This window comes from Dendrobium catenatum, unplaced genomic scaffold (genome assembly GCF_001605985.2).
Source record: "Dendrobium catenatum unplaced genomic scaffold, ASM160598v2 fragScaff_scaffold_706, whole genome shotgun sequence".
Taxonomy (NCBI): Eukaryota; Viridiplantae; Streptophyta; class Magnoliopsida; order Asparagales; family Orchidaceae; genus Dendrobium; species Dendrobium catenatum.
The window spans coordinates 1500512-1526384 of NW_021319168.1; the positions used below are offsets into that span (position 1 = coordinate 1500512).

General features: G+C 34.6%; 1 protein-coding gene across 1 annotated transcript; it reads right to left on the minus strand.

Moving 5' to 3' along the window:
- Positions 1-4072: 4072 nt before the first annotated feature.
- On the minus strand, positions 4073-24349 carry LOC110107629 (ATP synthase subunit epsilon, mitochondrial-like). The gene is made up of 2 exons (XM_020837925.2): positions 24091-24349; positions 4073-4304 (listed from the first exon to the last, which is right to left on the minus strand). The coding sequence occupies exons 1-2, from the start codon at positions 24287-24289 to the stop codon at positions 4276-4278; spliced, it is 228 nt and encodes a 75-aa protein (XP_020693584.2). The 5' UTR covers positions 24290-24349; the 3' UTR covers positions 4073-4275.
- Positions 24350-25873: the final 1524 nt, after the last annotated feature.

Genomic DNA, 25873 nt, shown 5'->3' on the forward strand with positions numbered 1-25873 from the left:
AACATGAGGTTGAGAGTTTTGAGGTTGGTCATCCATTGCTTTGGCAACATTATGCATGAGATCGTTAGCAGGGGCGGATCCAGATTCATTTTTTAAGGTTGGCATTTTTTTTTTTTTTTTGGATGGGCAAAGACTCTCAGGATTGATAAAATTAGAATAATTTTTTTTTTTGAGGGGGGACAAAATACCCAAAATATTCAAAAACATCTCTAAATATTTAATTTTTTTTAGGGTGGGCATTTTGCCCACCCTGCGTACATGGGGGATCTGCCCATAATCATTAGCTCGGAGCATGAAAATGAGACTTTGTTTCTAGTGAATTTGATGCATTTTGAATTCACTAAATTGACCTATTGGAGAGTTTCAAATTCTTTAAAAAAATACTTTTGATTTGTTTTACTAAACCCTAAACACCTAAAAATTTAAAAGCCCTACATTTCAAATATAAATCTATATATATATATGCACACATGTGCGTGTATGGATAAGTAGTGATGTTATCAGGTCCTAAATTTTTAATGAGACAATTGGAGGATTGTGTTAAGTAGTTGACATTTAGCATAAAATTTATCAATTTATACATTGTGTTCTTGTTATGGTGATTTATCAAGCTCAATTATGTGCAAATCATATATGAACCACAAGGTAAATGATCGAGCACTCACGGCCCATGTGATAGTGCGTGGCACCAAGTAACAATAATTACTACAAGTCAAAGAAGACATGTTATTATAGCCATATGCATTTCGTAATATTAAACCAAAGCTTCATAGTAATTAACATGCATACCTCATATGGAGTTGAAGCCTAGTGTGCACCTCTTACTTGCAATGCTTGGAACACATGTTAGCATAACCATTGGCATTTCGTAACATTAAACCAAAGCTACATTGCAATTAACTATATGGCGACTAGTAGTTCTTGCCATGTATAATATGGAATTGCCCTGAATAACTTTGTTTGCAGCACTTCAATGTGTAATAGGGTGACCTGAAAGTGGAGAAGTTTGATCGCTTTGCGTCGGTTGTACATGAGGCAATTGGTACATATGGGGTTTATTATATGTGCGTGTATAGGAGTTGTCTGATATTATTTGAATTTTGAAAGACCTAAAATCATGGGCGGAGGAAAGGGGGGCACATGGCCCCCTAAAAAAAATCCCTCTAAGAGAGTTAGTGGCAAGTCTACGTATAACCTTTTTGAAATTCTCGCACAAGTGACATAGTCGTTGGCGATGCACAACAACAAAAAATCTCTCTCTGCATCCACGAACAATTCCAGAGTGTCTATATGAGCTTAAACATAGGTCTCATCTACCATATATTTTTATCGGTGCATAAGAATATTGGACAATCACTTTGCTTCGACGACCCCTTGAAATTTTTATTTCGTGCGGAATCCGGAACATCCAGAGACCAATAAAAATAAGCCACGTCATCTAAAAAATGTATTATGCTCGGTGCCGAACTCAGTACCCATGCTTGGTACCACTCGGTACCTAGCACGTAACTGGGATGGGAGAACCGTCCGGTGTCCGGACAGAATAATAGCTCCCTTATGTGTTAAAAAGGATTGGATGCTTGCTTAAGCTTAACTGGCTATGAATATATAAATCAGGTAATTAATAATGGGGCGGGCATTAAAAAAAAAAAAAAAGATTTAAGTTATACTATTTAATTGGCCTTTAGTTTACATGGTAGAAATATTGAACAAACTTTTGTTTTGAATGGATACTGACTTGTAAATTTGAGAAGATTTGAGTCGTGTCATAGCCAAACATATCCGAAGGTTTCGTGTCATAATGTTAATATCTTCTCTCGACGTTTCTTCAATGTTAACGTACACAATAATAGGATGCCTCGTTCAGTTAACATGAATTCACAAACCAATGTAACTCTCATTGTTACGAAGGCGACACACGAGATTACATCATTAATTATATAAGTTTTAGTTGATGTTAAAGATTTTAAATATTTTTTGCATTCAAAATAATTAATAAATACAATTTTTTTTAATTTATTATTACATTAAAGATATAAACTTATTAAATATAAACACAAAACATTTTTTTATCATATTTATAAATAAATATTAGATTAATTATTTAATATACCTAAACATTAAATATTATATTAAATATTGAAATAGATTCTCCTATTAAATACAAAAAATGCTACTATCTTTAATAGATATATAGTATTTGATATATAATATTTAAAATTAAATAATAAATTTTATATATTATATTTAATATGATATTAAATATTTAAACAAATATCTTATTTAATATTAATGTAATATTTGAGTACATATTTATTATAACGTTATCACTAAACATTTAACATTATGTATGATCTTAAATATTGAATAATTTAAATAAATATTATATTAAATCTTTAATGATATAATAATTAAGTAATACCTATAATTTCAAATAAATATTATCTAATAAAATATCATTAAATTAAATTAACATTTTAACAATTTGGTTAATCATAACAATTTTATTTTATTTTTAGAATTCATAGGTTTAAACAAGATTTTAACATATAGTACTGAAGATCTATTTTTCAATTTAGATTTTAACAATTTTATTTACATACCCAAACAATTTGCTCAATAATAGCTCAACAATTAAAATTTAAACTAAATTTAAGCCGAGCTCAAACAAGCTAAAAAAACTAAGCTTTTAAATGAATCAAACTTAAACACTAATATCGATACTTCAATCAAGCTCAAATAATATTTTAGCAAATGAGCTCAAACTCTTTTGCAGTCCTAACGGTAATATATATATACTCGAATTAGCTATTAAGAAACTACTTTCCAAAAACAAATTTGCTGCTGCTTCTACAAAATGTCACAATTGCCCCCAAACAGACCACAAACACCATCTACAACCTGCTCAAATAATGTAGTCTTTTTTCAACCTCTGATGGCACTAAGAGGAGAGATTATTCTATGTGGAGATCGGATGCATAACACCGTCTAGAGACCAATCAGAATGCGTCATATCAACGATATCGAGCCGCAATATCGATCACAATCCCAAGCTGCGGTATCAAGTACAGGGTGACGTGATGCATTTTGATTGGTCTCCACACGGCATTCGACATTCGATGTACGCACATAATAATTTCACTAGGAGTGCAAGCGAGTTGAGTCAAGTTTGACTCATACCTAACTCGAGCTCGACTCACGAGCTAAATCCCAAGCTCAAAACTCAAGTTGAGCTAAAAAAGAGAGCTAGAGCTCGGCTCGTGCCACTAAAAAGGAGCTCGCGAGCCTTCCGTGATCAGCCCGGTTGGCCTTTCATCTTCCGCGGTTCGCACACGCTTCCGCCTTCCGCATTTCATCGAGCAACTCGACGAGTAATCGAGCTAAGCATCATTTCAATCAAACTCAAAACTCAATAAGCTAGGCTCGCAAGCTTGTTAACGAGTCGAGCTCGAGAGCTAGCTCAACTCATTTACACCCTTAATTGGCACCCTATAAAAGGGAGGGTAAGAAATAGAAATGGTTAAGACTTAATCATTATATACAACCATTTATGGTTCTTTTAAGATGGCTTGATCATAAATCTACAACTATTTAAGGTCCGTTTAAGGCTGCTGCAGAAGCAAAAGTTGCTATAAAACTATGATAGAATGAAATTATTTTTCATCATAAAAAACTTCTCAAAAATAAAATAAAAAAATTATAACTAAACAGAAGTGTGACAATTATCTAAAAATATGAAAAGGTTGCACTAAATGAACCCTTAATTAGAAATTGAAACCGAAGAAGTTCAGATTTTGTCAGCCTCAGGTTGCAGGATATTCTGGACAATTAATCCTCTGTTCTAAACTCCAAACATCTGATTCCATGTTGCTAAAAAAAATATTTCATCTCAAAATGGCTCTCTAAACATAGAGATTATTAAGTGCAGAGTGCGGATGGGGAGAACCGTCCGCATAAGTATTGGGTACCCAGCGATATCCCACTCGGTACTACTGGGTACCGCTAGGTATCCAGTACTTATGTGGACGGTGTGCACTCCGCACCTAATAATTTTTCCTCTAAACAAGATACATCATTAAAAGATATCATGTAGCCTTCAAAAAGACAGCAGCATAACAAATTTACTGTAACGCAGAGAAATCATTAAATGTGCATTTAAGCTCATCTGTGACAGTATAAAATAATAGTAAAAAAGAAACCCATAACAACAGAGAAGCAGAGTGATACCGCTTAAAGCTGAAATTTGAACTGTAACTTCTCCAAAACCAGCGGCTATCAGTCTTCAGGTGAATCACTTCGAATGGCTAAGAAAACAAAAAAGATGTATTTAATGAACAAGACGTTTAAATCAGGAAGCTAAAGGAAGGAATCATTAACTAGACAAAGGATACATTTCTTCTCTTTATATATTCTTAAATAACAAAAAAGGGAGAACATAATTTCAAAATGGAGCCACAGAATGCTGGTCAGTCAAAGATGCGGTGAACTAAAAAAATATTTTGTATATTATTTTAAAGAGAATGACATCGAAACTTAAAGAGATTATTATAATATTTTCAATTCATTTTTTCCTTTGTTAACTTGTTTGACTTTTGATATTAAAAAAGTTGATATAAACTCCTCATATTTATATGAAAGGCAGTAGGTTTGTAATATTTAATTTTAATTTATGATGATATTTTATATTTAATTTTTTTATTGTAAAGATTTATTAATTATTTATTTTTTAAAGAAAATGAGTAGAAAAAGAGAGAAACATTTGAAATAAAAAATAAGTTAACATGATATTTTAAAGATTTCTCAACATGAGTTGAATGTAAATGATATAGGTATGTCAAGAACGAGAAATTATTTCGTGCGGAGACCGGACAGTCTGGAGATCAACCAGAACGTGTCACGTCACTCGGTACACAGCGGTACCGAGCAAAAAAAATGATGTGGCGCATTCTGGTAGGTCTCTGAATACCGTCTATTGTCCGCACAAAAAAAAATTTCGTCAAGAACACGGTGTGATTTGAGTGCTCCATGGAATTGCTATTCCACACAAGATGATTGCAAAGATTCATATATCTTATAACATTCAAGAATCTAATTTATCAATTCCCACATAATGGGGATCCTAACTAGTAAATGTGTAAAACTCAGAATCTTCCCAAACAATTCAAAGTGCATCTCTTTAAATTAACACTATTATGAACAAGTACTCCAGAAAAAATTGATGCCAAGTAGCAAATTAAAATATTTGAAAAAGTTATTTTCCTCAATCTTTAATCTTTCTTAAAGTTAAAAAAAAGGTTGGGCACAATTTAATCACCGAACTAAACATCCGCATGCTTCAAAGTGTGGTCACAAAACATTTCTGCAAAGGTGTTGATGTGGACTACAGGTTCACAAGAGCATCTTTACTGGGAAGATCTATGCATATTTGTCACACAATTAACTTAATCATGATATAGGTGTCATCACTTAAATTTAATTATCTGTACAAGTGTATTATTTTATCTAAATTATCAAATGTGCTAACCATTTATAATGGAAACTACAAAATTCATTATTGTAATATTTCCCCATTATCGAGGATATTCCCTAGCATTATATTTTTTCTTTATTGTTCTCTTCTCTTGTCTATATAGACACATATTTGCTCGTACTAGTATGACAATTCAACTAAAGAGTCAATTATTTACAATTCTTTCTCCCTAATAACATGATTTCAAAAAATGAATCTCTTCGATCATCTCATACCCTCGAACTCACCGCCTTCCTCATCACAGTGGCCTTCTCGATCGCCAACCTTATTCACACTTACTAATCACAATCTCCTATTCATCACAGCTCCATGCCCTCCGTTGCATTTCAAAAAATAATTCTCTTCGATCATCTCATACCCTCAAACTCACCGCCTTCATCATCATGGTGGCCTTCTCGATCGTCAACCTTATTCACACTTACTAATCACAGCTCCATGGCCTCCGTTGCCATATCCTATATATGACTGGTCAGTCTGGTCCTGCTTGCACTTGCCAACGATAGACTATATTTTATTTATTGCATGCTACAGTGTAGTTAAGACATAGATGCAACAAACAATAGTGTTTGTATATGTGGTTATGATCTCTTAAACAAGTGATACCCCTAGCCCACACAAGTTCTACAGTGCATCCAGTACTCTTCCCACTCCAACGCTGCTCTTTTTTGATCTCTGTCCCCGCCTCTGCTAAGTCACGCCTGTCCAACTATCATTTGATTCACCTTTGCTGGTATGTAGTGATCCACTACACTCACCGATCCTCATGACCCATTAATTTTGATTGTCCTTTGCTTTGTCTAGATTGACACATTTGCTCCCTCGATCTCACTGAACATGGAACTATCTTCCCTTGGCATCTTTGGTTGAATACAAAAATTCACATTACATCTTAAGGAATACCATCTTTGAGTTGCTACCGAAACAGTGAAGGATCAACCTATCCTTAAGATGTAATGTGAATTTTTGTATATACCTCAAGCTTGGGAACCTGATAATAGTCGATAGTTTGCTTTTATTGACAGCTAGGGCTTGCAACCTACACATCCAAATTTGGGTTCACATGCTCCCTGATTTTGCAGTTGATTTAAAAATGTGTTTATTTTAGCTTTAGTCCACTAGCAGTTAAATAGTTTTAAAAGTTCTAAATTTTGAGTTAATTATATGATAATGTATTTAGATTTACATAATGGATGCATGAGTATTATCTTATTTGGAGATTTGCATAATGTATTAAGATGGTGTTCTTGTTATGCAAAGCAGAATTGTATTAGTTTTTTGGAGGATTTACATCTATACCACCCTATTTATATATTTAACACCCCAAACTGTAATATTTCATTCCTAGCACCTATAATTACTTTATCACTCTGTCTCCTCCAAATCTTCACAACATTATTCGCATACATCTCCCGCTAAAATGGAGCTTCCCGTGCTCTCTCTCTCTCTCATGCTCTCTCTATTGTGGATCGAGGCTTTCCTCCCTCCTCACATGAATGGCAACAGTGTTAGTTTGCTATTTAAAAAGGGCTGAGTAAAAATTTCTATTATTTTATTAGTTGAGAAAGCCTTTTTAGATAGCTTTTCAGGTGGTGCTTTATTTTCCATTAATTTTAGTCATTTTATTAAGAAAATGAATCAATTGTATAAGTGTATAACATAACAATATAAGAAAATCCATGCGTTGTAGGAATGAAAATCTATTCATTAATAGTGTTAATCAAATGTTGGTTTATATGACTTTATATAAATTTAGAAATAACATTTTTATCTTTGTTAATACAACTTTATGGTGACAACGAGGAAATGATTTATACAGAGAATAAAAATAGTATATTTTAGTTAGATTTAAATTTAGAGGATTTTGGATTTGAACCAAAGAACAATTTAGAAATAGGTATAATGACGACAAGCAAATGACTGCTAAACTTGAGAAGGAACATACCAATATTTTTATTCTTAGAGCAGAGATTGCTAGAACTTGTCCATGAATTAAAAGATATCAATATAATATGTATTATCACATATACAGAACATCACCTAAGAAATACAAAGTTATTACTTTTGACGTTGGCGTGAGAGAGTTGATTAAACTATATGTTGAAATTTTATGTGCTGAAATTGTTATTACACTACAAGAAGTAGATAAAGATGAATCAAATTCAAATCTTATGGAGGCTATAAGTAGTTAATGGATAGTAGAATGTTCAATTACTTATAATGTAGGTGTTTCAAGTGGTCTAAGTGTAGGTGTTAAAGATATAACATTTAGCACATTTTTTAATGATGTAATAATTTTCAAGCATGCCCTCCTATCACTTGCCATTAAAATTAACTTTGAAGTTATGAATAAAACAAATGATAAGAAACATGTTATTACTACATGTTTTTATCAAGGTTGTCAATGGAGAATTCGGGCATTCTTATGTGAAGATAGTCAATCTTTTCCAGGAGAGAAGATAGAGGGCACACATGCTCTGGCGTCAATCATGCTAGGAATAAACTAGCCATATATATGTGAGTTGCTAATGAGATTCAAGAGATGGTTAAGAGACATCCAGACATTCCACATAAACAAATCAATAGCAATCTAAAAAAATTATAGTTTCTCACTATCATATATGAAGCTATAGAGGTTGAGAGAATAAACTTATGATATAATATTTGGCTCAGTTGATGATAACTATAAATGAGTACCAACATTAAGAACTGTACTACTTGATAAAACTCCAATCTCACATATCATATACATATGATAGTATTAATAATTCTTTTTAAAAAATTTATGTTAGTTTCAAGGAATGTGTTAACGAATTTCTTGTCGGTTGTAGACCTATTATTACTGTAGAAGCTTGTTATCTTAAATCCAAGCACTTTGTGTTCTTTTATCAGCTAATTAACTTGACGGTAATAATGATTTATTCGCATTAGTCTATGCCACAGTTAAGTTTGAATCGAAGCAAGCATAATTATGATTTTTTTAATAGCTTGAGTAATATTATTGGTACAAATATACAACATATTACTTTTATATTGGGCATGAAGAAATGTTTGGGAGAGGCTATTAAAAAAGTTTATCCTTATACTGAGCATAGAGTGCATATTCATCATTTGTGGCAGAATCTAAAAAATATATTTTCATCATAAAAATGACCAGAAACTTCAAGGCTTGCGTGCACACCATCTACTCTCTTTATTTGAAAAGCATGACTATCTTCAATTCTCTATTGACAACCTTGATAAGAACATTTAGCAATAACATTCTTAAGTGAATATAGTCATTCTTTTCAAATAAGACGAGTAGATGAAGTACACACAAGTCTTAGAGTTTTTGGACATCTTTGTAATGAAAATATTTTGTTTAAATATAAATGATTGAATACACACTCTATGCTCAGGAAAGAGATAAATCTCTATAATAACCTCTCCCAAACATTTCTTCATGTTCAATATGAAAACAGGTTAAATATTTGTACCAATAATATCATCCAAGTTATCAAGAAATTATAATCATGTTTGCTTCAATTCAATCTCAACTATAGTATAGGCTAATGTAAATAAATTATTATTAACATCAACTGAATTGGCTGATAAAACAATAACCAAGTGCTTAAATTTAATGTGACAATAATCTATACTAATACTTAACTATCTCTTAAATCTCATTAGCAACTCACATACACTGACAACATTCACTGTGTGCACTCCATCTACTCTCCTTATTTGAAAAGACTGACTATCTTCACTTAGAAATGCATGAATTCTCTATTGACAATCTTGAGAAGAACATGTAGCAATAATAAGTTTCATATCACTTGTTTTAATCATAACCCCAAAGTTATTCTTAATAGGAAGTGATCGGAGGGCATGATTAAAATTTATTGCATTATTAAAAATGTATTACACATTGATCACTTGAAATACCTTCATTATATGTAATGAAACATTCTACCATCCATTCTCTACTCACAACATACATAAGGTTTAAATTTGATTTATCTTTATATACTTGTAGTATAATAAGTTAATAACTATCTCAACACGTAAATTTTCATTTGATAATTCAATCAACTCACTCACATCAACATTAGAATTAATACTTTTGTACTCTTTAGGCGATGTTTCGTATATGTGATAATACATATTATATTGATAACCTTTTAAGCAATGGACATATTCTAAGAATCTCTATTATAAGCATAAGAAATATTGGTTTATCCTTTTTAAAGTTTAATAGTTCTTTGTTTGTCATCATTATACCTCTTTCTAAATTGGTCATCGACTCCAACAAAAAATCCTCCAAATTTAAATGCAACAAAAATATACTATTTTTAGTCTTCGCATAAATCAATTCAAGCTTTGTCACCATAAATCTACATTAATAAAAATAAAAAAGTCATTTCTAAATTTATATAAAGTCATATAAACTTGTATTTGATCAACACTATTAATAAATGAATTTTCATAGATTGTTATGTTATACACTTATATAATTAATTTATTTTTTTAATAAAATGACTAAAATTAATGAAAAAGATGGCAGCACTTGAAAAGCTATCTAAAAAGATTTTCTTAACTAACAATAAAAATTTTTTTACTAAGCTCTTTTTTAAACAGCAAAATAATAATATTGCCAAAAAAATAAAAAATAAAAATCATTCCTAAAAATATAAATCAGAAGAGCAAGAGAAAAAAATTAAAATTCTTTCCGAGATAAATCCTTTCACACTAGCAAGCCCACGATAAACCAAAATTCTAGGAGATTGCTTCGACAAATTAAAAAAAATGATATCCAAAGCTTGATCATTCATGGGAGGAAAGCCTCAATCGATGAGAGAGAGGGTGAGAAACAGAGCATGCGAAAAGTAAGCGCGTGTGCGTGAGGTAGAGAGAGAGAGCACTTGAGAAGGGACAACTTGCAAGATGCTCCATTTTAGCAGGAGATATCCGCTGATAACATCGTGAGGGTTTGGAAGAGACAGTGGCATATTTGATATTAAAGTAATCTATGAGTGGTATGAATAAAATATTAAAAATTTGGATGTTATATATATAAATAAGGTGGTATATAGTGGTATGTATGTAAATCCCCCTTTTTTATATATTGGTAGGAGGTGCTTACCAAAAGATATCCAAAATGAAAACTTTGGCATACGCTCCTTGCAAATGGCATACATCTACATAGGTGACACCTTCTAAAGTGAAAGCAAAACAAAGTCCATGATATATGTTATCAAGGATTCTTTAGATTGAAAAGTTAGTGATTAGATTTTATGTTTATGATATAATATATTCTCTTAATTAAGAATATCTCCAATATTAATTCTTTCCCTTTCTAATATTCACATTTTCTTATATATAGACACCTATTATGTTGAGTAATCCTAATTCCAATCATTGTTCCCCCTTCCTCTCCCCACTTTTCTCATTTAGCTTGAGTGTCTCGCTCAACACCCGCTCTCAGTACTTGTGTCAAGCACTTACTTGCCCTAAATCCCCAGCAGTGCACCTTGCCATAGCAACATAATCACACCCTACCCATGTGGCTCCGACAAGCCACATTGCGTGCATTCTATCCACACCTTCTTACACCACTTATCCATTCACAATTCACGCCAATGTGCTTCACTCAAACATCTTCATAACCTCCAACATTCATTCGCGAACATTCAGAATCTCACCAGCAAGCTCGTAATCTCCTTGTGTCCTCCTTACACACATGCTGACTACATAATTTTTTATGGTGATTGCTCCACTGCAATCTCACCTAAAGGTGGTCTCTCGATCTATGAGACTATGAGTAATTAATTCCTCATTACACTCTCCTTTTTTTCTTTAGATTGAAAAGTTAGTTATTAGATTTTATATTTATGATATAATATATTCTCTTCATTAAGAATATCTCCAATATTAATTATTTCCCTTTCTAATACTCATATTTTCTTATATATAGGCACCATTTATATTGAGTAATCCTAATTCCAATCATTGTTCCCCCTCCCTCTCCCCACTCTTACCGTTTGGCTTAAGTGTCTCGCTCAACAGCCGCTTTTACTTACGTCAAGCAATTGCATGTCCCAGATCACCACCAATGCACCCTGCCATATCATCATAATTGCACCCAACCCATGTGGCTCTGACAAGCCAAGCTGTGTGCATTCTATCCACACATGCTTACACCACTAATCCATTCACAAATCACACCAATGTGCTTCACTCGCATCTTCATAACCTCACAATATTCATCTGCCACCCTTCACAATCTCACTAGCACGCTCGTAACCTCCCTATGTGTCATGTATCCTCCTTACTCCTTAAACACTTATTGACTACACATTTTTTAATGGTGATTGCTCCACTACAATCTCACCTAAAGATGATCTCTCGATCTTTGAGTAATTAATTCTTCATCACTCTCTCTTTTTTCTGTCTTGTTCATTAATGTCTTCCTTTGCTCTTCTCTCCAAAATGAAGCCTTCCTCCAATATTGGTACCACTATAAAACTCAGTGGTTACAACTCATGAGGATCTTCACATTTGGAAACTTCAATTCCCAAACCAACAAAGACCACCAAATATACCAAATGACAGACCTCTAAATATGCCATTCTCACATGGATGCTTAGTAGTCTTGAACCTACCATTGCTTCCACAGACATATTTCGGGTATTTGTCAAATGAATGTAAAACTTTCTTCATTCAACATTATTTCAAGATAGTAACATCTCTTGGGCATATACTTTCTACCCTAACATCTGCTTGTCATAATCATTGTTTAAAATTATGCAATATGAGGCCGGCCTCAGCACAATTCCAGTGAAAAATGTCTTGAGTCTTGCGCCTCAAAACTTTTTTATGAGGCTTGTGCCTCGGTTTGGCTGAGGCGCGCCTCGCTTTACTGGAGTGAGGCATACACGTCACCCAATTTATATATATTTTTATTAAAACTTACCTAAATCCTAAACTAAAGCCCTGAATAAATCATGCCTTCATGCACCCCCAAGTCTCAACAACTTCCTCTCAATTGCCTCGACCTCTAGCCACCGTCTTTGTTGTAGCCACCACCATTGTAGCCACCGTCGGGAATCACTTGAAAGCTGCACATCACCACCATCTCCTCTAAGAATTTTGAAGTATTATTCTCATTTTTATGTTGATGACAAATATTTATGAGAGAGAAAGATAATTGACATAAATGAAGAAGAAATAGATTGAGAGGCATTGAACTCTACAAGAAGATGTAGGGGATAGATCAATTTGTTACGATAACGACTCAAATAAAGACTCCCTCAGTGATGATAGTGTAGATGATTTCTGAGTTGTTGTCAATTATTTCAGTTTTTTTTTTTAAATTAAATGTGGATGAGTAGGGAACTGATAATGAAGGAATTTGGAGTTGAACTTGATGTAATATGATACTTCTTTGTAATTTCCATATTTCATGTTGTTTTGCTCTGGTAATATTTGAATTTCAATTCTATTTCACGCAATTTATCACTTGTTACTTTACGTTTTTTGTAATTTTTTGCTTCTTATATATGCCAATTTGTTACTTTATAGTTCAATAGAAAATTAATATGTCTTAACATATTATTTGGCTATTATATAAAAAATTATATTTAACCTTATTTTCACTTTACGCAATTTTTTGATTTTGAGGCTTACGCCTTGCCTCACGAAAGAAAAATGTCTCAATACCCAATTTTGCAATTTTAAACATTGGTTATGATAGAGTTAGAAATTTAAATTACTATAAGACTATTGTGGCAAGTGGGAGTAGCTTCTTCAATATCACCATTTTACCATTGATCCCACTAATTAGCAAAAACAAAATAAGGAGTTTCTCATTGCTAAGCTTCTCTTTGGTTTCCATCCTTCACTCCAATTTATTTAAGCTCAGTTAATGATTGACACAATAATCCCCAATATCTCCTTAGCTCTCTCCTGCATTCTTTAAGTGGTTGAGCTTACTACACCATCTTCTTCTGGCGTTGACCATATAACTCTTGTTCACAGCACAAGAGGTGGTTGTGGTAATTGTGTTTATGGAGTTTGTTTTTGTGGTCGTATCATAATTCATTTCCACCTTGTCAGCATTGTGAGAAAACTAATCACTATTTAATCATTGTTGGGACAAGTTTGGATATCCTCTTGTTGCTCAGCATGTCACCGCCACTATTGATTTTACTGGTACTCATTTTTGGAAGAGTCTCTCTCTCTCACAGGAAGAATATGATCACCTATAGAAACACTGATGCAGGACTAAGTATGCAATGCTATCAGTTCAATAGGATTTGCAAAACTCGTGATTAGAATAACCAAAGATCAAAACTATTAGCACTTTAAAACAATGAATTAAAACAAATAGGGGTCACACCCGCTTAGGCCAAATTACGTAGCAAGAGATTTGAAGCCTTCCAAATAGATTAAGAAAACAACACAATGACAAATAGTAGTTTCAAAGAAATCCTAATCTAACAACAAGAATTAATAAACATAGAGGTGCACTCAATTCCTACGTTTACTAAGCTTTAGCATTAGCGGCATTGAGTCGTCCTTCATGACTGTCATCAATTCCAAGAGAAGTTAGATTTAGGAAAATATAATGAAAGGAGTAAGAGAAACCTTCATTAAGAAGTGGTGGAGATCCTCCACTCGATGCCTTCGAAGTGTTCGTCAATGGCTTCCACTAAAGTGTCCAGAATAAGCTCCAAGTAGTCCTCGACGGTGTGATCAATCCTTGGGTTCACGTCGAAGAAAGTTGAGCGTAGGATATTGGTGAAACCGTCCTCGTCCCAAGTTAAACCATATTCAGTTGTCGGATCCGCCATTCATGGGTGATTGAAGGTAAAATCTCCTTAGCACTTGATACGCCTCTTGAATGGTAGCAAAGAGAAAGAAGTTCCTCTTGCAAGTGGAGAGGAAACAAGCTCCAAGTCCCTTTCCCAAAAATCTGAAAATAGTTTCAGATTTTGAGCCAAAATCTGAGAGCAAATTCAGATTTTCTAAGTTTAGGTAGTAGGGCAATTGGAGGGAGAATTTTAGCCTCAATTCAATTGAGGTATTAAAGAGGGGAGAGAGAGGATTGGAGAGAGAGGAGAGGCGGTTAAGGGAGAGAGAGAGGGGGGCAGGCGGTATAGGGATGAGAGCAAGGGAGGGATTTATTTCCTAAATCAAGTTTTAGATTTAGGAAATAAAATAAGAGATTGGGGGCTTAGGAAATTTCGGCTAGGAGTAAATTAGATGGATTTGAAGTTATTTCCTAAAGCAAGGGTGGGGGTAATTAGGAAATAATTTGTAATTCAAGCCAAGAGGGGGGAGGCTGGCGGCATTTATAGGGAAAGAGGGGTTAATGCAATATGTGAGGGTGGAGGGGAGGAGGAAGAAAGAAGGAGATAAGAGGATGAAACCACAAACCCGACTTATCTAGGTTGGTGGGTATTGCGCGATTCTCCCACTCCTAGGGATCTCTCTCCATTAGAACTCTCAAGCTCTCTCAATACTCATACAAGAAGAAATTTTCATAAGCAATCATTCATTAACTTCAAACATCAGACAAGGGGCTATAAATAGCCAAGTACAATGGACTCAAGAAAATAAAAGACCAACTTGCCCTTTGCGCTCACACATGACAATTCCCACTAAAGGGGGTACAAACGGAAAAATATAATGATACTAACAAATAGAAAGGACATTAATAATAAAATAACATAAATGACTCATGAATACAAAGACTGGCCGTAGATCGGCGGCCACGCCTATGATAAACTTTCCACGATCTGATATCCCCATCAAACACCCCCAATAGAACCAAGGGAAGAAACTCCTACTCTGGAACCTAAACGTAGTTTAATTCAGCATCTCTATTATTTCTATTCCTAAGACGTATCAAGAAGCACTGGATGATCATAATGAAAACCTGCAATGTATATTGAAATGGGAGTTGTCCTTGATCATCACACCCGGGACTTCATTTGGCCAACTGCTGGCATCAAACCTATTTCTTGTTGATGGGCTTTCACAATCAAGTTTCATCTAGATGATATTATTGGCTACAAAACTCGCTTTGCAGTTGACGGATACACACAAGTTCATGTCATCAATTATTTTGAGGCTTCTTACCAAGTGGCTTCATTGAACATTATTCACATTCTTCTCTCCATAGTCAATAATCAAGGGTTGAATTTATTTCAATGCCTATGGATACCTCTTTAAAGTATCTTAAATAAAGCAACCTCCTAAGTCCTAAGTATATTATTTACAGAGAGAACAAAATCCGTAAACTTCAGAAAGCAATATATGGGTTGAAACAAAATAATCGTGCCTATTTTCATAAACTTTACAAGGTACTAGTTGAAAGTAAATTTGGGAAGCATAACTAATCTTTTTTCTTCATTCACAATTGATTCTTTGGGATAGTGATCTTTGCAAAAGGTTTACAAAATCCTTCTTATCATAAGTGACATTTTAGATAGTGAGGAAATTAGTTAATATCTTCATAAGACATTTATTATAAAAAATTAGGATGTCCAAAATAATTTCTCGACATCAAGTTTATGTACAACAAAGACGGTGTCACTCTTTTCTAAAAGAAATATGTCATAAACCTACTTTTTTTTTAATGTCATAACCCTACTTAAGTAACATGAGCTTCTTGGTTGCAATTTAACTATTTCATAGGATGAGGAAAGCTTTGCAGATAATCTTTGTTACAGGCGCTTTGCAATTTAACTATTTCATAGGATGAGGAAAGCTTTGCAGATAATCTTTGTTACAGGCGCTTTGTTGGTAAGTTTATTAACTATCCACTTGACCTAATGTTTCCTTCATAGTTGTTGTACTAATAAACATAGGCAAAATTCGAAGGAAAAATATTGAGATGTTCTCTTAAAAATTTCAAAATATACTAAGGAGTATCCAGGAAAAGGATTCAACAACGCTATCATCTATGAACTGAAACCTGCTCTAATGCTGATTATATTGGATATGTTGATAATCGAAAGTTTAAAGCAAAATAATATGTTTCTGTGGGAGAAAATTTGTTTCATGGAAAACTAAAAAAGTTGACTATTTTTTATGTATCAAACATTGAAGCCAAATACAAAGCTATAACACATTCTGCTAGTGAAATTATATGGATGAAAAATCTTACTAAAGAATTTGACTTTCATATTACTCAATGTATGATCTTAAGTATGATAATCAACAACCAATCGAATTGCTAACAAGTAACAACCCTATTTTTCATGAAAACAAAATATATTGAATACAACTATTATTTCATCAATGATATCATTCTGCCAAAGAAGATCATGGTTCCTCATGTCTCTAGTGAATAACAGCAAGCAAATATTTCAACAAAGACCCTGGGGCTACTTTGATTCACTAGCAAGCTTTATCATCATGATACATGCACTCCGAATTAAAGGGAAGTGTTCGTGTAGAAACTTTCCAAATTGGCAAGTAAATAAATATAATAGTCTTTATTACTTAATATATTCTATTGATTGAGAATATCTCCAATATTAATTATTTCCTATGATGCACGGACACGAACACGGCGACACGGACACGACACGGACACGGGACACGGCTTTTTTTGAAAATATAGGACACGGGTACGGCGCGGACACGGCAATACATTTTTTTATATAGTGTATATATATTAATGTAATATCAAATTCATCCCGCCAATTCCACTTAATCTGAAATTTAATTTCAGATTTCCATTCTCTCTCCCCAAATTGATTTGGAATTTAATTAATCTTGTCATCTAGGCAAGTAAATGACATTTAAGTTTCGCATCATAGAGATGGAGAGCCGAGTTTAGAGCTAAAATGTTTTGCAAGTATGCAAGAGAAGAATTGGTCTGACAAAGCTTAATTCTTATAAGGTTAAAAGAAAAAAATATGGTTCTAAGCAAGCAACAACATTCGCTATTAACAAAAATTTCACATGTATTCCAAACTCTATACATACAGTTAATTTGCACTGTCAAGTGCCTCCACAAGACCTGAATAAAGGGGGTAGGCTCAAGCAAGCTTAGAATTAGCTACAGCAAGACTGACCTCTCCCACTATTTCATGTTCCATTAAATCATCCTAACGGTGCCAATTTGACCCCTTAAAACGGTTCATGATGCACACCTTGAGGATCATAAGGCCATGGATGAAAACAATATTGCAATGTTAGCAGGTCCTAACAAAACCAAATTCCATCACTATTGACCTTACTTTGGACACATCTAGGACTTGACGCCATATAAAGTCATAAAGTTCTCGCTCAAGTCTCACATCAAAAACTAGTTCACTCCATGGTCAACCATGACTTGATACATTGACCGAGTCAAAGCTGGTAAAAACTGGTAATCTTTGAAGATCGAACTCTGCCCTCAGGCTAGACTAGCTTACTGAAGGTTTATACCGCAACTTACAAGCCTTCCGGATGCCATATAGTCAGCCTTCAGATTACTCTCTAGCCTTAGTTAAGTTTAAGCCAAACTAGTAGAAAACAAATTTGATTTGAGATTGAATCAAATTGGATTTTCATTTTTTATTTTAATTTCTACTTCGTTGTTTAACTAGACTCAATTGGTCTAACTAATAAAGCTAAATTGTTATTTTAGACTCAATATAACTTTACCTGAAAATTTCTTTTATTGTTCAAAGTCAACCCAAACATATATAAGTATTTGATTCATCAGAGTTGCTTATAGCATATTTTCTCCATAAGAACATAGCAACATCGGTTATTATATAAAATGTGTACAAATAAAAACAAAACTAAGGACCCCACTATATTCTTCATGAACTATCATATCCCGAATTCCCATATCTACCAGCATCTTGACAACAAACATTGTCTCAATGATGCACTACCATCTATCTCAATTAAATTTCTCGAATGGCATAAAAACAAGCAACCCATCTCGAATACTTTCTGCCCAATTCTTTATCCACATCAACATCAACCCAACAACTCATGCCTCTTATTTCTTCCTCTGTCCACCCCAAGTTGCCTCCCTAATAGATGCCTCAACCTCCATTTCTGGAAAGCCTTTGACTTTGTAGCATTGTACCCTAACAACCCCCCTCTGGAATCTGCCTTCCTCATTCACTGGATCGGTAAATGATAGCATGCTTGTCCTTTAGCTCATCAAACACACCTCCAATACTTATAGCCTCAGTGTTGATGAGCTTTACTAGTGTTCATACACCCTCTTTGTTGCATGACCCTACTCATCATCAAGGAACTTCACTTGCACATCTCCTCGCCTTTGGAGCCTATTAGCGACGTAGCCCACTTCCTCACACCTAAAACCCTATCGTTTTCTACAGTAATATTTTCGCTCTATAAAACATAGTCAAACCATCTCCAAGTTCTTATAAACAACCACTCAACTGCAAAACCTCCCAGCCAACTTCAAATCCTCCAAAAAAAGTTCCCAATCACCTCTCAGACCCAAGAAAGCCCATCTCCATTTCAAAACTTATTCATTTCATAAATTCTCTCTTGTTTTCTCACATAACAATTCTTTATCTCTTCTTTAACCAGATAGGAACCCAATACCCATGTTTTGAAAACCAGACCGGACCGGACCGGCCGGTCCAACCGGTTCAACCGTGAACAGGTCTGATGGCCAGTCCAGTTCACCCGTAAAAACCGGGTGTGCATCAAACCGGCCAAAACCGGTTTGAACCGCCGGTTCAACCGGGAACCGGCGAACTAGTCCCAGTTTTCTAAAACCGTCCGATCCAAATATTTTTTTAATTAATTAAATAAATTATTCAATATTAAATAAATGATAAGACCATTTATTGTGGGTTTTTATATAATTTATATTTATAGTTTATGTCTAAATATGTAATATAAATTAACAATAATTTATATTAAAGTATATGGTTATTATATTTCATTATTATGTTAATTTTGTTATTTTGTTTATAATAATATTATTATTTATTATGTCATCTGATTCGACCCCGGTTCGACCTGTCGAACCATGAACCTCTCCTTCGTCCGGTTCGTTGTCCAGTCTGGTTTTCACAACCTTGCCCAATACCTCAAATGCCTCCAACCACCCATTTTCAAACCAACAAACTACTTCCCAACAGCAATCATCCATCTTGAAATTCTTCACACCTACGCTACTGCAAATCTTCAATGAATTATATGATCAAATTGACGAACGCATTGTTAAGCATCAATCGGAGGAAGCTTCCTTTAGTCCAATGTGGGAGCGCTTAACATGCTTAGGATTACGTCAAATTTCACTTAGTTATAATTTCCTCTAACCACACACTTAGCTTCCTAAATGAGTAATGTGTGATATAATGTGCAGAACAATTAAACTCCGTGAATGTTTCCTTGTCATTAGGGATTGGGTGACCCACATGACTGTGGTGACCTCGCTAGAAGGTATCATAAAAGCACACATTGGCAGGTTAGGCGTGTTGTATGCACACACTATTGAAAATATCACTTCACTTTGTCATAATGGACGATGTCCATTATCAAATTGAATATGATTGCCATCTATCACCTTAAATCGTTAGAATTGGTGATGTGCACCATCAGATGGACTCTAGTAAACATTAACATCTTGCACATTAGTGATGTTAATCATCAGGTGGATTTTGAGTTGACAATCATTGATTATCGATCATCTTGCATGAAAAGATATGCGGCCATATCAAGTTATCAACATATAATACCCCAATGATCATGATTTACTCTCATCACCTTGCATACAAAGATAGGCACCACCATTATATGATTGCATTGAGCTTGATAATTGGTTTAATTCCAACAATTATAGACTTTACATTAGCCATGTCAACATGGACCAAGGGTCATGCTTTTAGCTTGATTTGACCAAGCTTTACCGAACATGCCCCATTCAAACGTTTTCACAAATGAGCATATATGAGTCATGCAATATAGAAAGGGCCTATCTTAACAATATCTATGATATATAATTATAGGATTCATTGTATTAAAAAATCTACAAAATTATTTTTATCATTACAAAAATGAAATAGCAATAGTGACTCCCTTTTGTTCTATGTCCCATTATATTTCAAGTGATAAATAGCAAGGTTTAAAATTGCGTAAATAAGCCTCGAGGCAGTTTTCGTCCGTGAGGCGAGGCGTAAGCATCGAGGCGGTGTGAGGCGTAAGCCTCACTAACGCAGAATTGCGTAAATGAGAATTTAAGGATTGTAGAAGGTTAATAATAGCAAGTCTCTATCATACAATAAAAACATCTAAATGTCATGAGAAATTAGTGGAAAATAAGAAAATAGATGCAATAAAATCATGTCCCAAAGTACAAAATCACAAAATGTTGGTCTATCAAAACTCCCAAAGTACAATTAAAAAAGAACATATAAAATCCAATCATATCCCATCACTAAATAGGTCTTCAAGGGAATCTTCTTCTCCAATTGTATTTATGAATGTCATATCTTCATCATCTTCAATGAGACTCACTTTTCTCTTCCCCGTTCAATAAGAATGATCATTATCATATTAATTGCTCACTTGATAATAATATAATGCAATAACATATCTCATCTGAAGCTTCAACTGATCGTAAAAACACCGTGCCGTAGGGATTATTGACAAGGATGTTAATCAAGCTCCTGCTCTTCATGTCATACCATCCATCTGACATAATGGTAACACCAGTCTCAATCCATGTCTGTTTAACCTCAGCAATGCTCTGCTTTGTATTTTGCAGCTCCTTCAAAATCCATGTTTGCAACTCGTACATGGAAGGTTCCTTCAACTCTCTCCCATACAACCCTACAGACCGCAGCATATTGAAGTAGGCAGGCAATATCGCAACATTAAATGGTATAGCATTCTAAAAAAAAATCTGCCAATATCCATGCAAACCTAGCATCGACCCTCTCTGATACCAGCAGCAAGCATCATTTGTGCTTGTCCTCTATCCTCTCATGGATTAGTCATATACTGGTCCATCGGACCCCGTGCACCTCTATTATGTATAGTGGAGGAAGAGCCCTTTCCACTCCCGCTCTCGAAGTAAGCACCATGTTCGACCCTTTCATCAAATTGCTCATGTTGTAAGTGTTTTGCCGTGGTACTTTTTTTTCATGTAAGCAATAATCTCATCCTTCACCTTGTCCGGCACATTTGCACACGGTGCTACGTTTTTATGATAGCATGATAAGTGTTCCTTCATACGGGTTACTCTTCCCTTCACCACTTTCTCGCAAAAATTGCATTTCAAATACACACAAGTCTTCTCATCGCCGCCTATGTCAACTTGTACACTATATTTCCAAGAAGGGTCCCTCCACAATGACGTATTAGACTTTTTCTTGCCCTTAACCATATTTTCTAAAGGAAAAAAGCAAATTAAAACAAAAACACTAAAAAAATTGAAACCCTAGCTTTCCTATAAGTTGAAAAATCATACTCTAAACTTCAAAAAAAACTCTAATAACTAATCAAGAAAGGATGTAGAGGGGCGGCCGGAAATAAAGGGCTCACCAGCGAGCGGCGGCGCCGGCAGGAGAAGCGCCGGAGACTTGCGGGGCCTGGAGTTTTTTGCGGGATCGAGAACAGCATGTCACAGGATCGGGATGCTTGCGGGATCGGCTTGGACCGGTAGAAGGGAGAGGGATTTTCTTATTTACTTAAAGTGAGTGGGACCCAATATTTGAGGCGCAAGCGTCAAGCAAAATTGCGCAATAGAGGCGCGCCTCAAACTGCTTGAGGCGTACGCCTCAGCCAAAGCCAAAATTGCTTAGGCCTCAAGGCGTTTTGGGTCCAAATTATGCAGAGGCGTGCCTCTTATTGCGCAATTTTAAACTATGATAAATAGAGGTGAGTGGTCCTATTCATATGGAAAAAAATGCATGATCTTTAAGGTTGGTAATTTAGACATTTAGAAAGGGGCTAATCAACGGACTATGTTTGCCTTGTCAGTCAATGATCGCCGTCTTAAGAGATAGTGGCTCATTTTGTGTTATAGGCTCTTCTGTGCCAAAAATGCTTCAAGGTTTGCGATAGTTAATGTTGCTTATTGAGCACTTCTTAAATCTAACAAAACCAATTTCATTCTATTTTATTTGATGGTGGCAACTCAATCAATATGTAAAGCAAAGGAGGCCAATATTTGGTCCAATTTGAACCAAACTAGAACATAATTGTATCTTAGTTCTAAGTACAATGTGTGCTTATATTGGATATATTAGGGTCTTAAGTTTGCAATGCAAATCTAACATGAAATATGGAAACAATGCAGCAAACACACAAATTTTTAATGACATAGGTTAGTGATCTTAAACAATTATGTATTAAACTATTAACTTAATTGAATAGAAAATTTTTACAAGTCCAATTTCGACCAAGTGTTTATAGCTTTCTATTAGAAATTAACAAGCAGGGAATTAAAGGTTACATAAGCCACACACATGACAAAAAATTCACACAACCAAGCAAAACTCAACATGTAGAAAAAAAAATTTAAACATAATCTCAATTTTAACTAATAAACAAAAACATAAAAGGTGGGTTGAAAATCAAGAAAAAGCAAGCTTCATACTTGTACAAGTAGATAACAACTCCTACAATTTCAAGTCTCAAACTTCGTTGAGAATTTGAATCCTAGAAGGAGAAGATTACTCATCCAAAGTGAAATTTCACTTGATTTTTACCATTCACTTGACATGGTAAATCCCAATTATGATCACAAAACAAATCTTAGGAAGCTGCCCATACAAAAGAATGAAAAGACTTTAAAAAAAAATGAAAAAAGAGCCAAGCTAAACACAAGATCACTCATTGCTACGGTCCAAAGAACCTAAAAAAGAAGGGATTCATACCTACTACAATCCCGAAAGTTGAAGCCACCTAGGAACTTACATCTCAGCAATCAACTGACAGAATGTTGATTCCGCCACAATGCCGAGGAATTGTAGGATTTGTTGGAAGAGCCAGCATTAAGTATCTATTCAGAATTGGTTTGAAAATTTTGAATACAACAAATTGATTAAATCATATTATTCTAAGAGATATGGTCAAATTTTGTCAAACTCCTATAAGGATATCAATGAAACATAACATGTAAGCCATTACCTCTACTTTCTAAAATATCTTAAGCGTCCACTATCAGAAGCTTGTTTCAATTAATTTCTTAAACGGTCCCTGAAAGAAACCTTTATAAATTTTAAAGTCGCATTCACAGACATAAAAGGAATCAGCGTTATGTATTGTGATGATTCAGAACATACCATAATTTCGACTCCATATAATGGATTCAAATCAACCCTGCAATCCATTATTATGCTCTGGAGGCAAAATCAAAAGATATAAAAGGGTTTCATATCCTCCTTTCCCCAAAAAGCACCAAACAACACCATCAAATATTCCGCATGCTACAAAATTTAAATGTAAATAAAGGAAAGAACATCGAAGACGCAATCAGCAGATTATAATCATGTAAAACCTAAGCACTGGATCGCATAGATAACCGGAAGTCAAAAAAAAGTGGAAAGAAAATTAAAAAAAAAAAAACGGAGAAGCCTTACTGGGCTTCTCGGGCTTTCCGCTGACCCACTTGGTGACGGCGAAGTGAACCTTCTCCCTGGAAGCCGCCTCGGACTTGTAGGGCTCCTTGAGGCAGCCCCGGACCAGCGAGGCGCAGATGTTGGAGTAGGTTATATACGTCATTCCAGCAGCCCTCCAAAACGGTACCGCCGCGCTTGAGCTCCCCGCCGCCGTTGCCATGGTTTCGTTTCTCTCGCTCTCTGTTTCTCCCCTTTTCTCTGATTTTGGCGTCCTGCTTCTGATAGACTGATAGTAGATGGTACATATGGATCAGATGAGACGGGTTGAAAACGGGTTGAGAAACCTGCCTAGTACTGCAGCAAGGAATATCTTGGGCATCCTTATTTATTTATTTTGTTCAATTCGAATATAAGCTTTAATTTAACCAAATTAATAATTATTAGCTTAATATTACTTCATTAATCATATAATTTTATTATTAAATATAAATAGTAATCAAAACTGATATAATTCATTAATAAAATTATTGCATGTCGAAACATTCAAAATGATAAAAGATACCAATTTTGATATCTTAGCTTTGCACAAAGATCCAACACATATAAAGATAAATAGATGTGCATAGCATTCGTAAGAGACACTAAAATTTTTATGTAAAAATCTAAGAAAAGAAAAAACCACATGTTTTAGCACCTAATTAAAATGATTTCACAAGTATTTTTATTTAGTTATAAGTGAAGCACTTCCCCAGGGGAAGGTATTGATAAAATACATGTTACTTTATTAAATCTAAAAGGGCCATTTAGTTGGAACCCATCATAAATTCAATTGTTAAAGTTAGGAGTTGTAATTGATATCAATGACATGCATCAATTTTATAAGTTTGGAGTTAACATTATCAGAGATAGCATGTGATGAAGTCAATAAACGTCGAAATAGGTTCGTGATAATAATCAAAAGATTGTAGGTGGATCATAGTTGAAAGATTGTGGCTAGAGGATCATAATTGGGTGACGAAGATCAGAGAACCATAGTCAAATAATAGTAGTATGAAGGATTGTAGTTCATGGTGATGGAGGACTATAGTCGACATGAGACAGATGTTTTGAGGATCATAGTTGGATGACAACAGTTGAGAGTTGTAATTAGGTGACAGTGGTCCGAGGATATTATTTAAGTGATGGTGGTATAAGAATCATTATGAGGCAATGGTGATTAAAAAATCTTTGATAGACAATAGTGGTATGAGGATCATAGTTTGTTGATAGTGGTCTAAGGATTGAAGTCGAAGGGCAATGGAAGTCGGTGGGCAATAGAGGTTAAAAGGATTGTAGCTCGGCAATAGTACTGATAAGACCATAGTTTGCAGACAATGAAAGCATAGCTCGAAAGGATTGTAGCAAAAGGATGAAAGTGGTTAGAAGGACTATAGTTTGCGGACAACAAAAGCAGAGGTCAAAAGGATTGTAGCAAAAGGGTGACAATGGTTAGAAGGACCACAATTAGGTAATTGTAGCTTGAGGACCATAGACCATAGTCGAATGGAGGTCGGAAGACCTTAGTCAACGGGTGATGATAGTTGGAATGACTATAATTAGTCAGCATGTGATAGAAGTTGGAAGGACTGTAGTTTGATAATGATAGTATGAGGACCATATTAGGGTAATTGTGCTCCAAATATCATAATTGGGTGGCAGAGGTCAGAATATCATAACCGGGCGATAGTTGTTTCGAGGATATAGTCAAGGAACAGTGGTCTGATGATCGAAGTCAAAGGGAGACAAAGGTTAGAGGGCTAAAGTA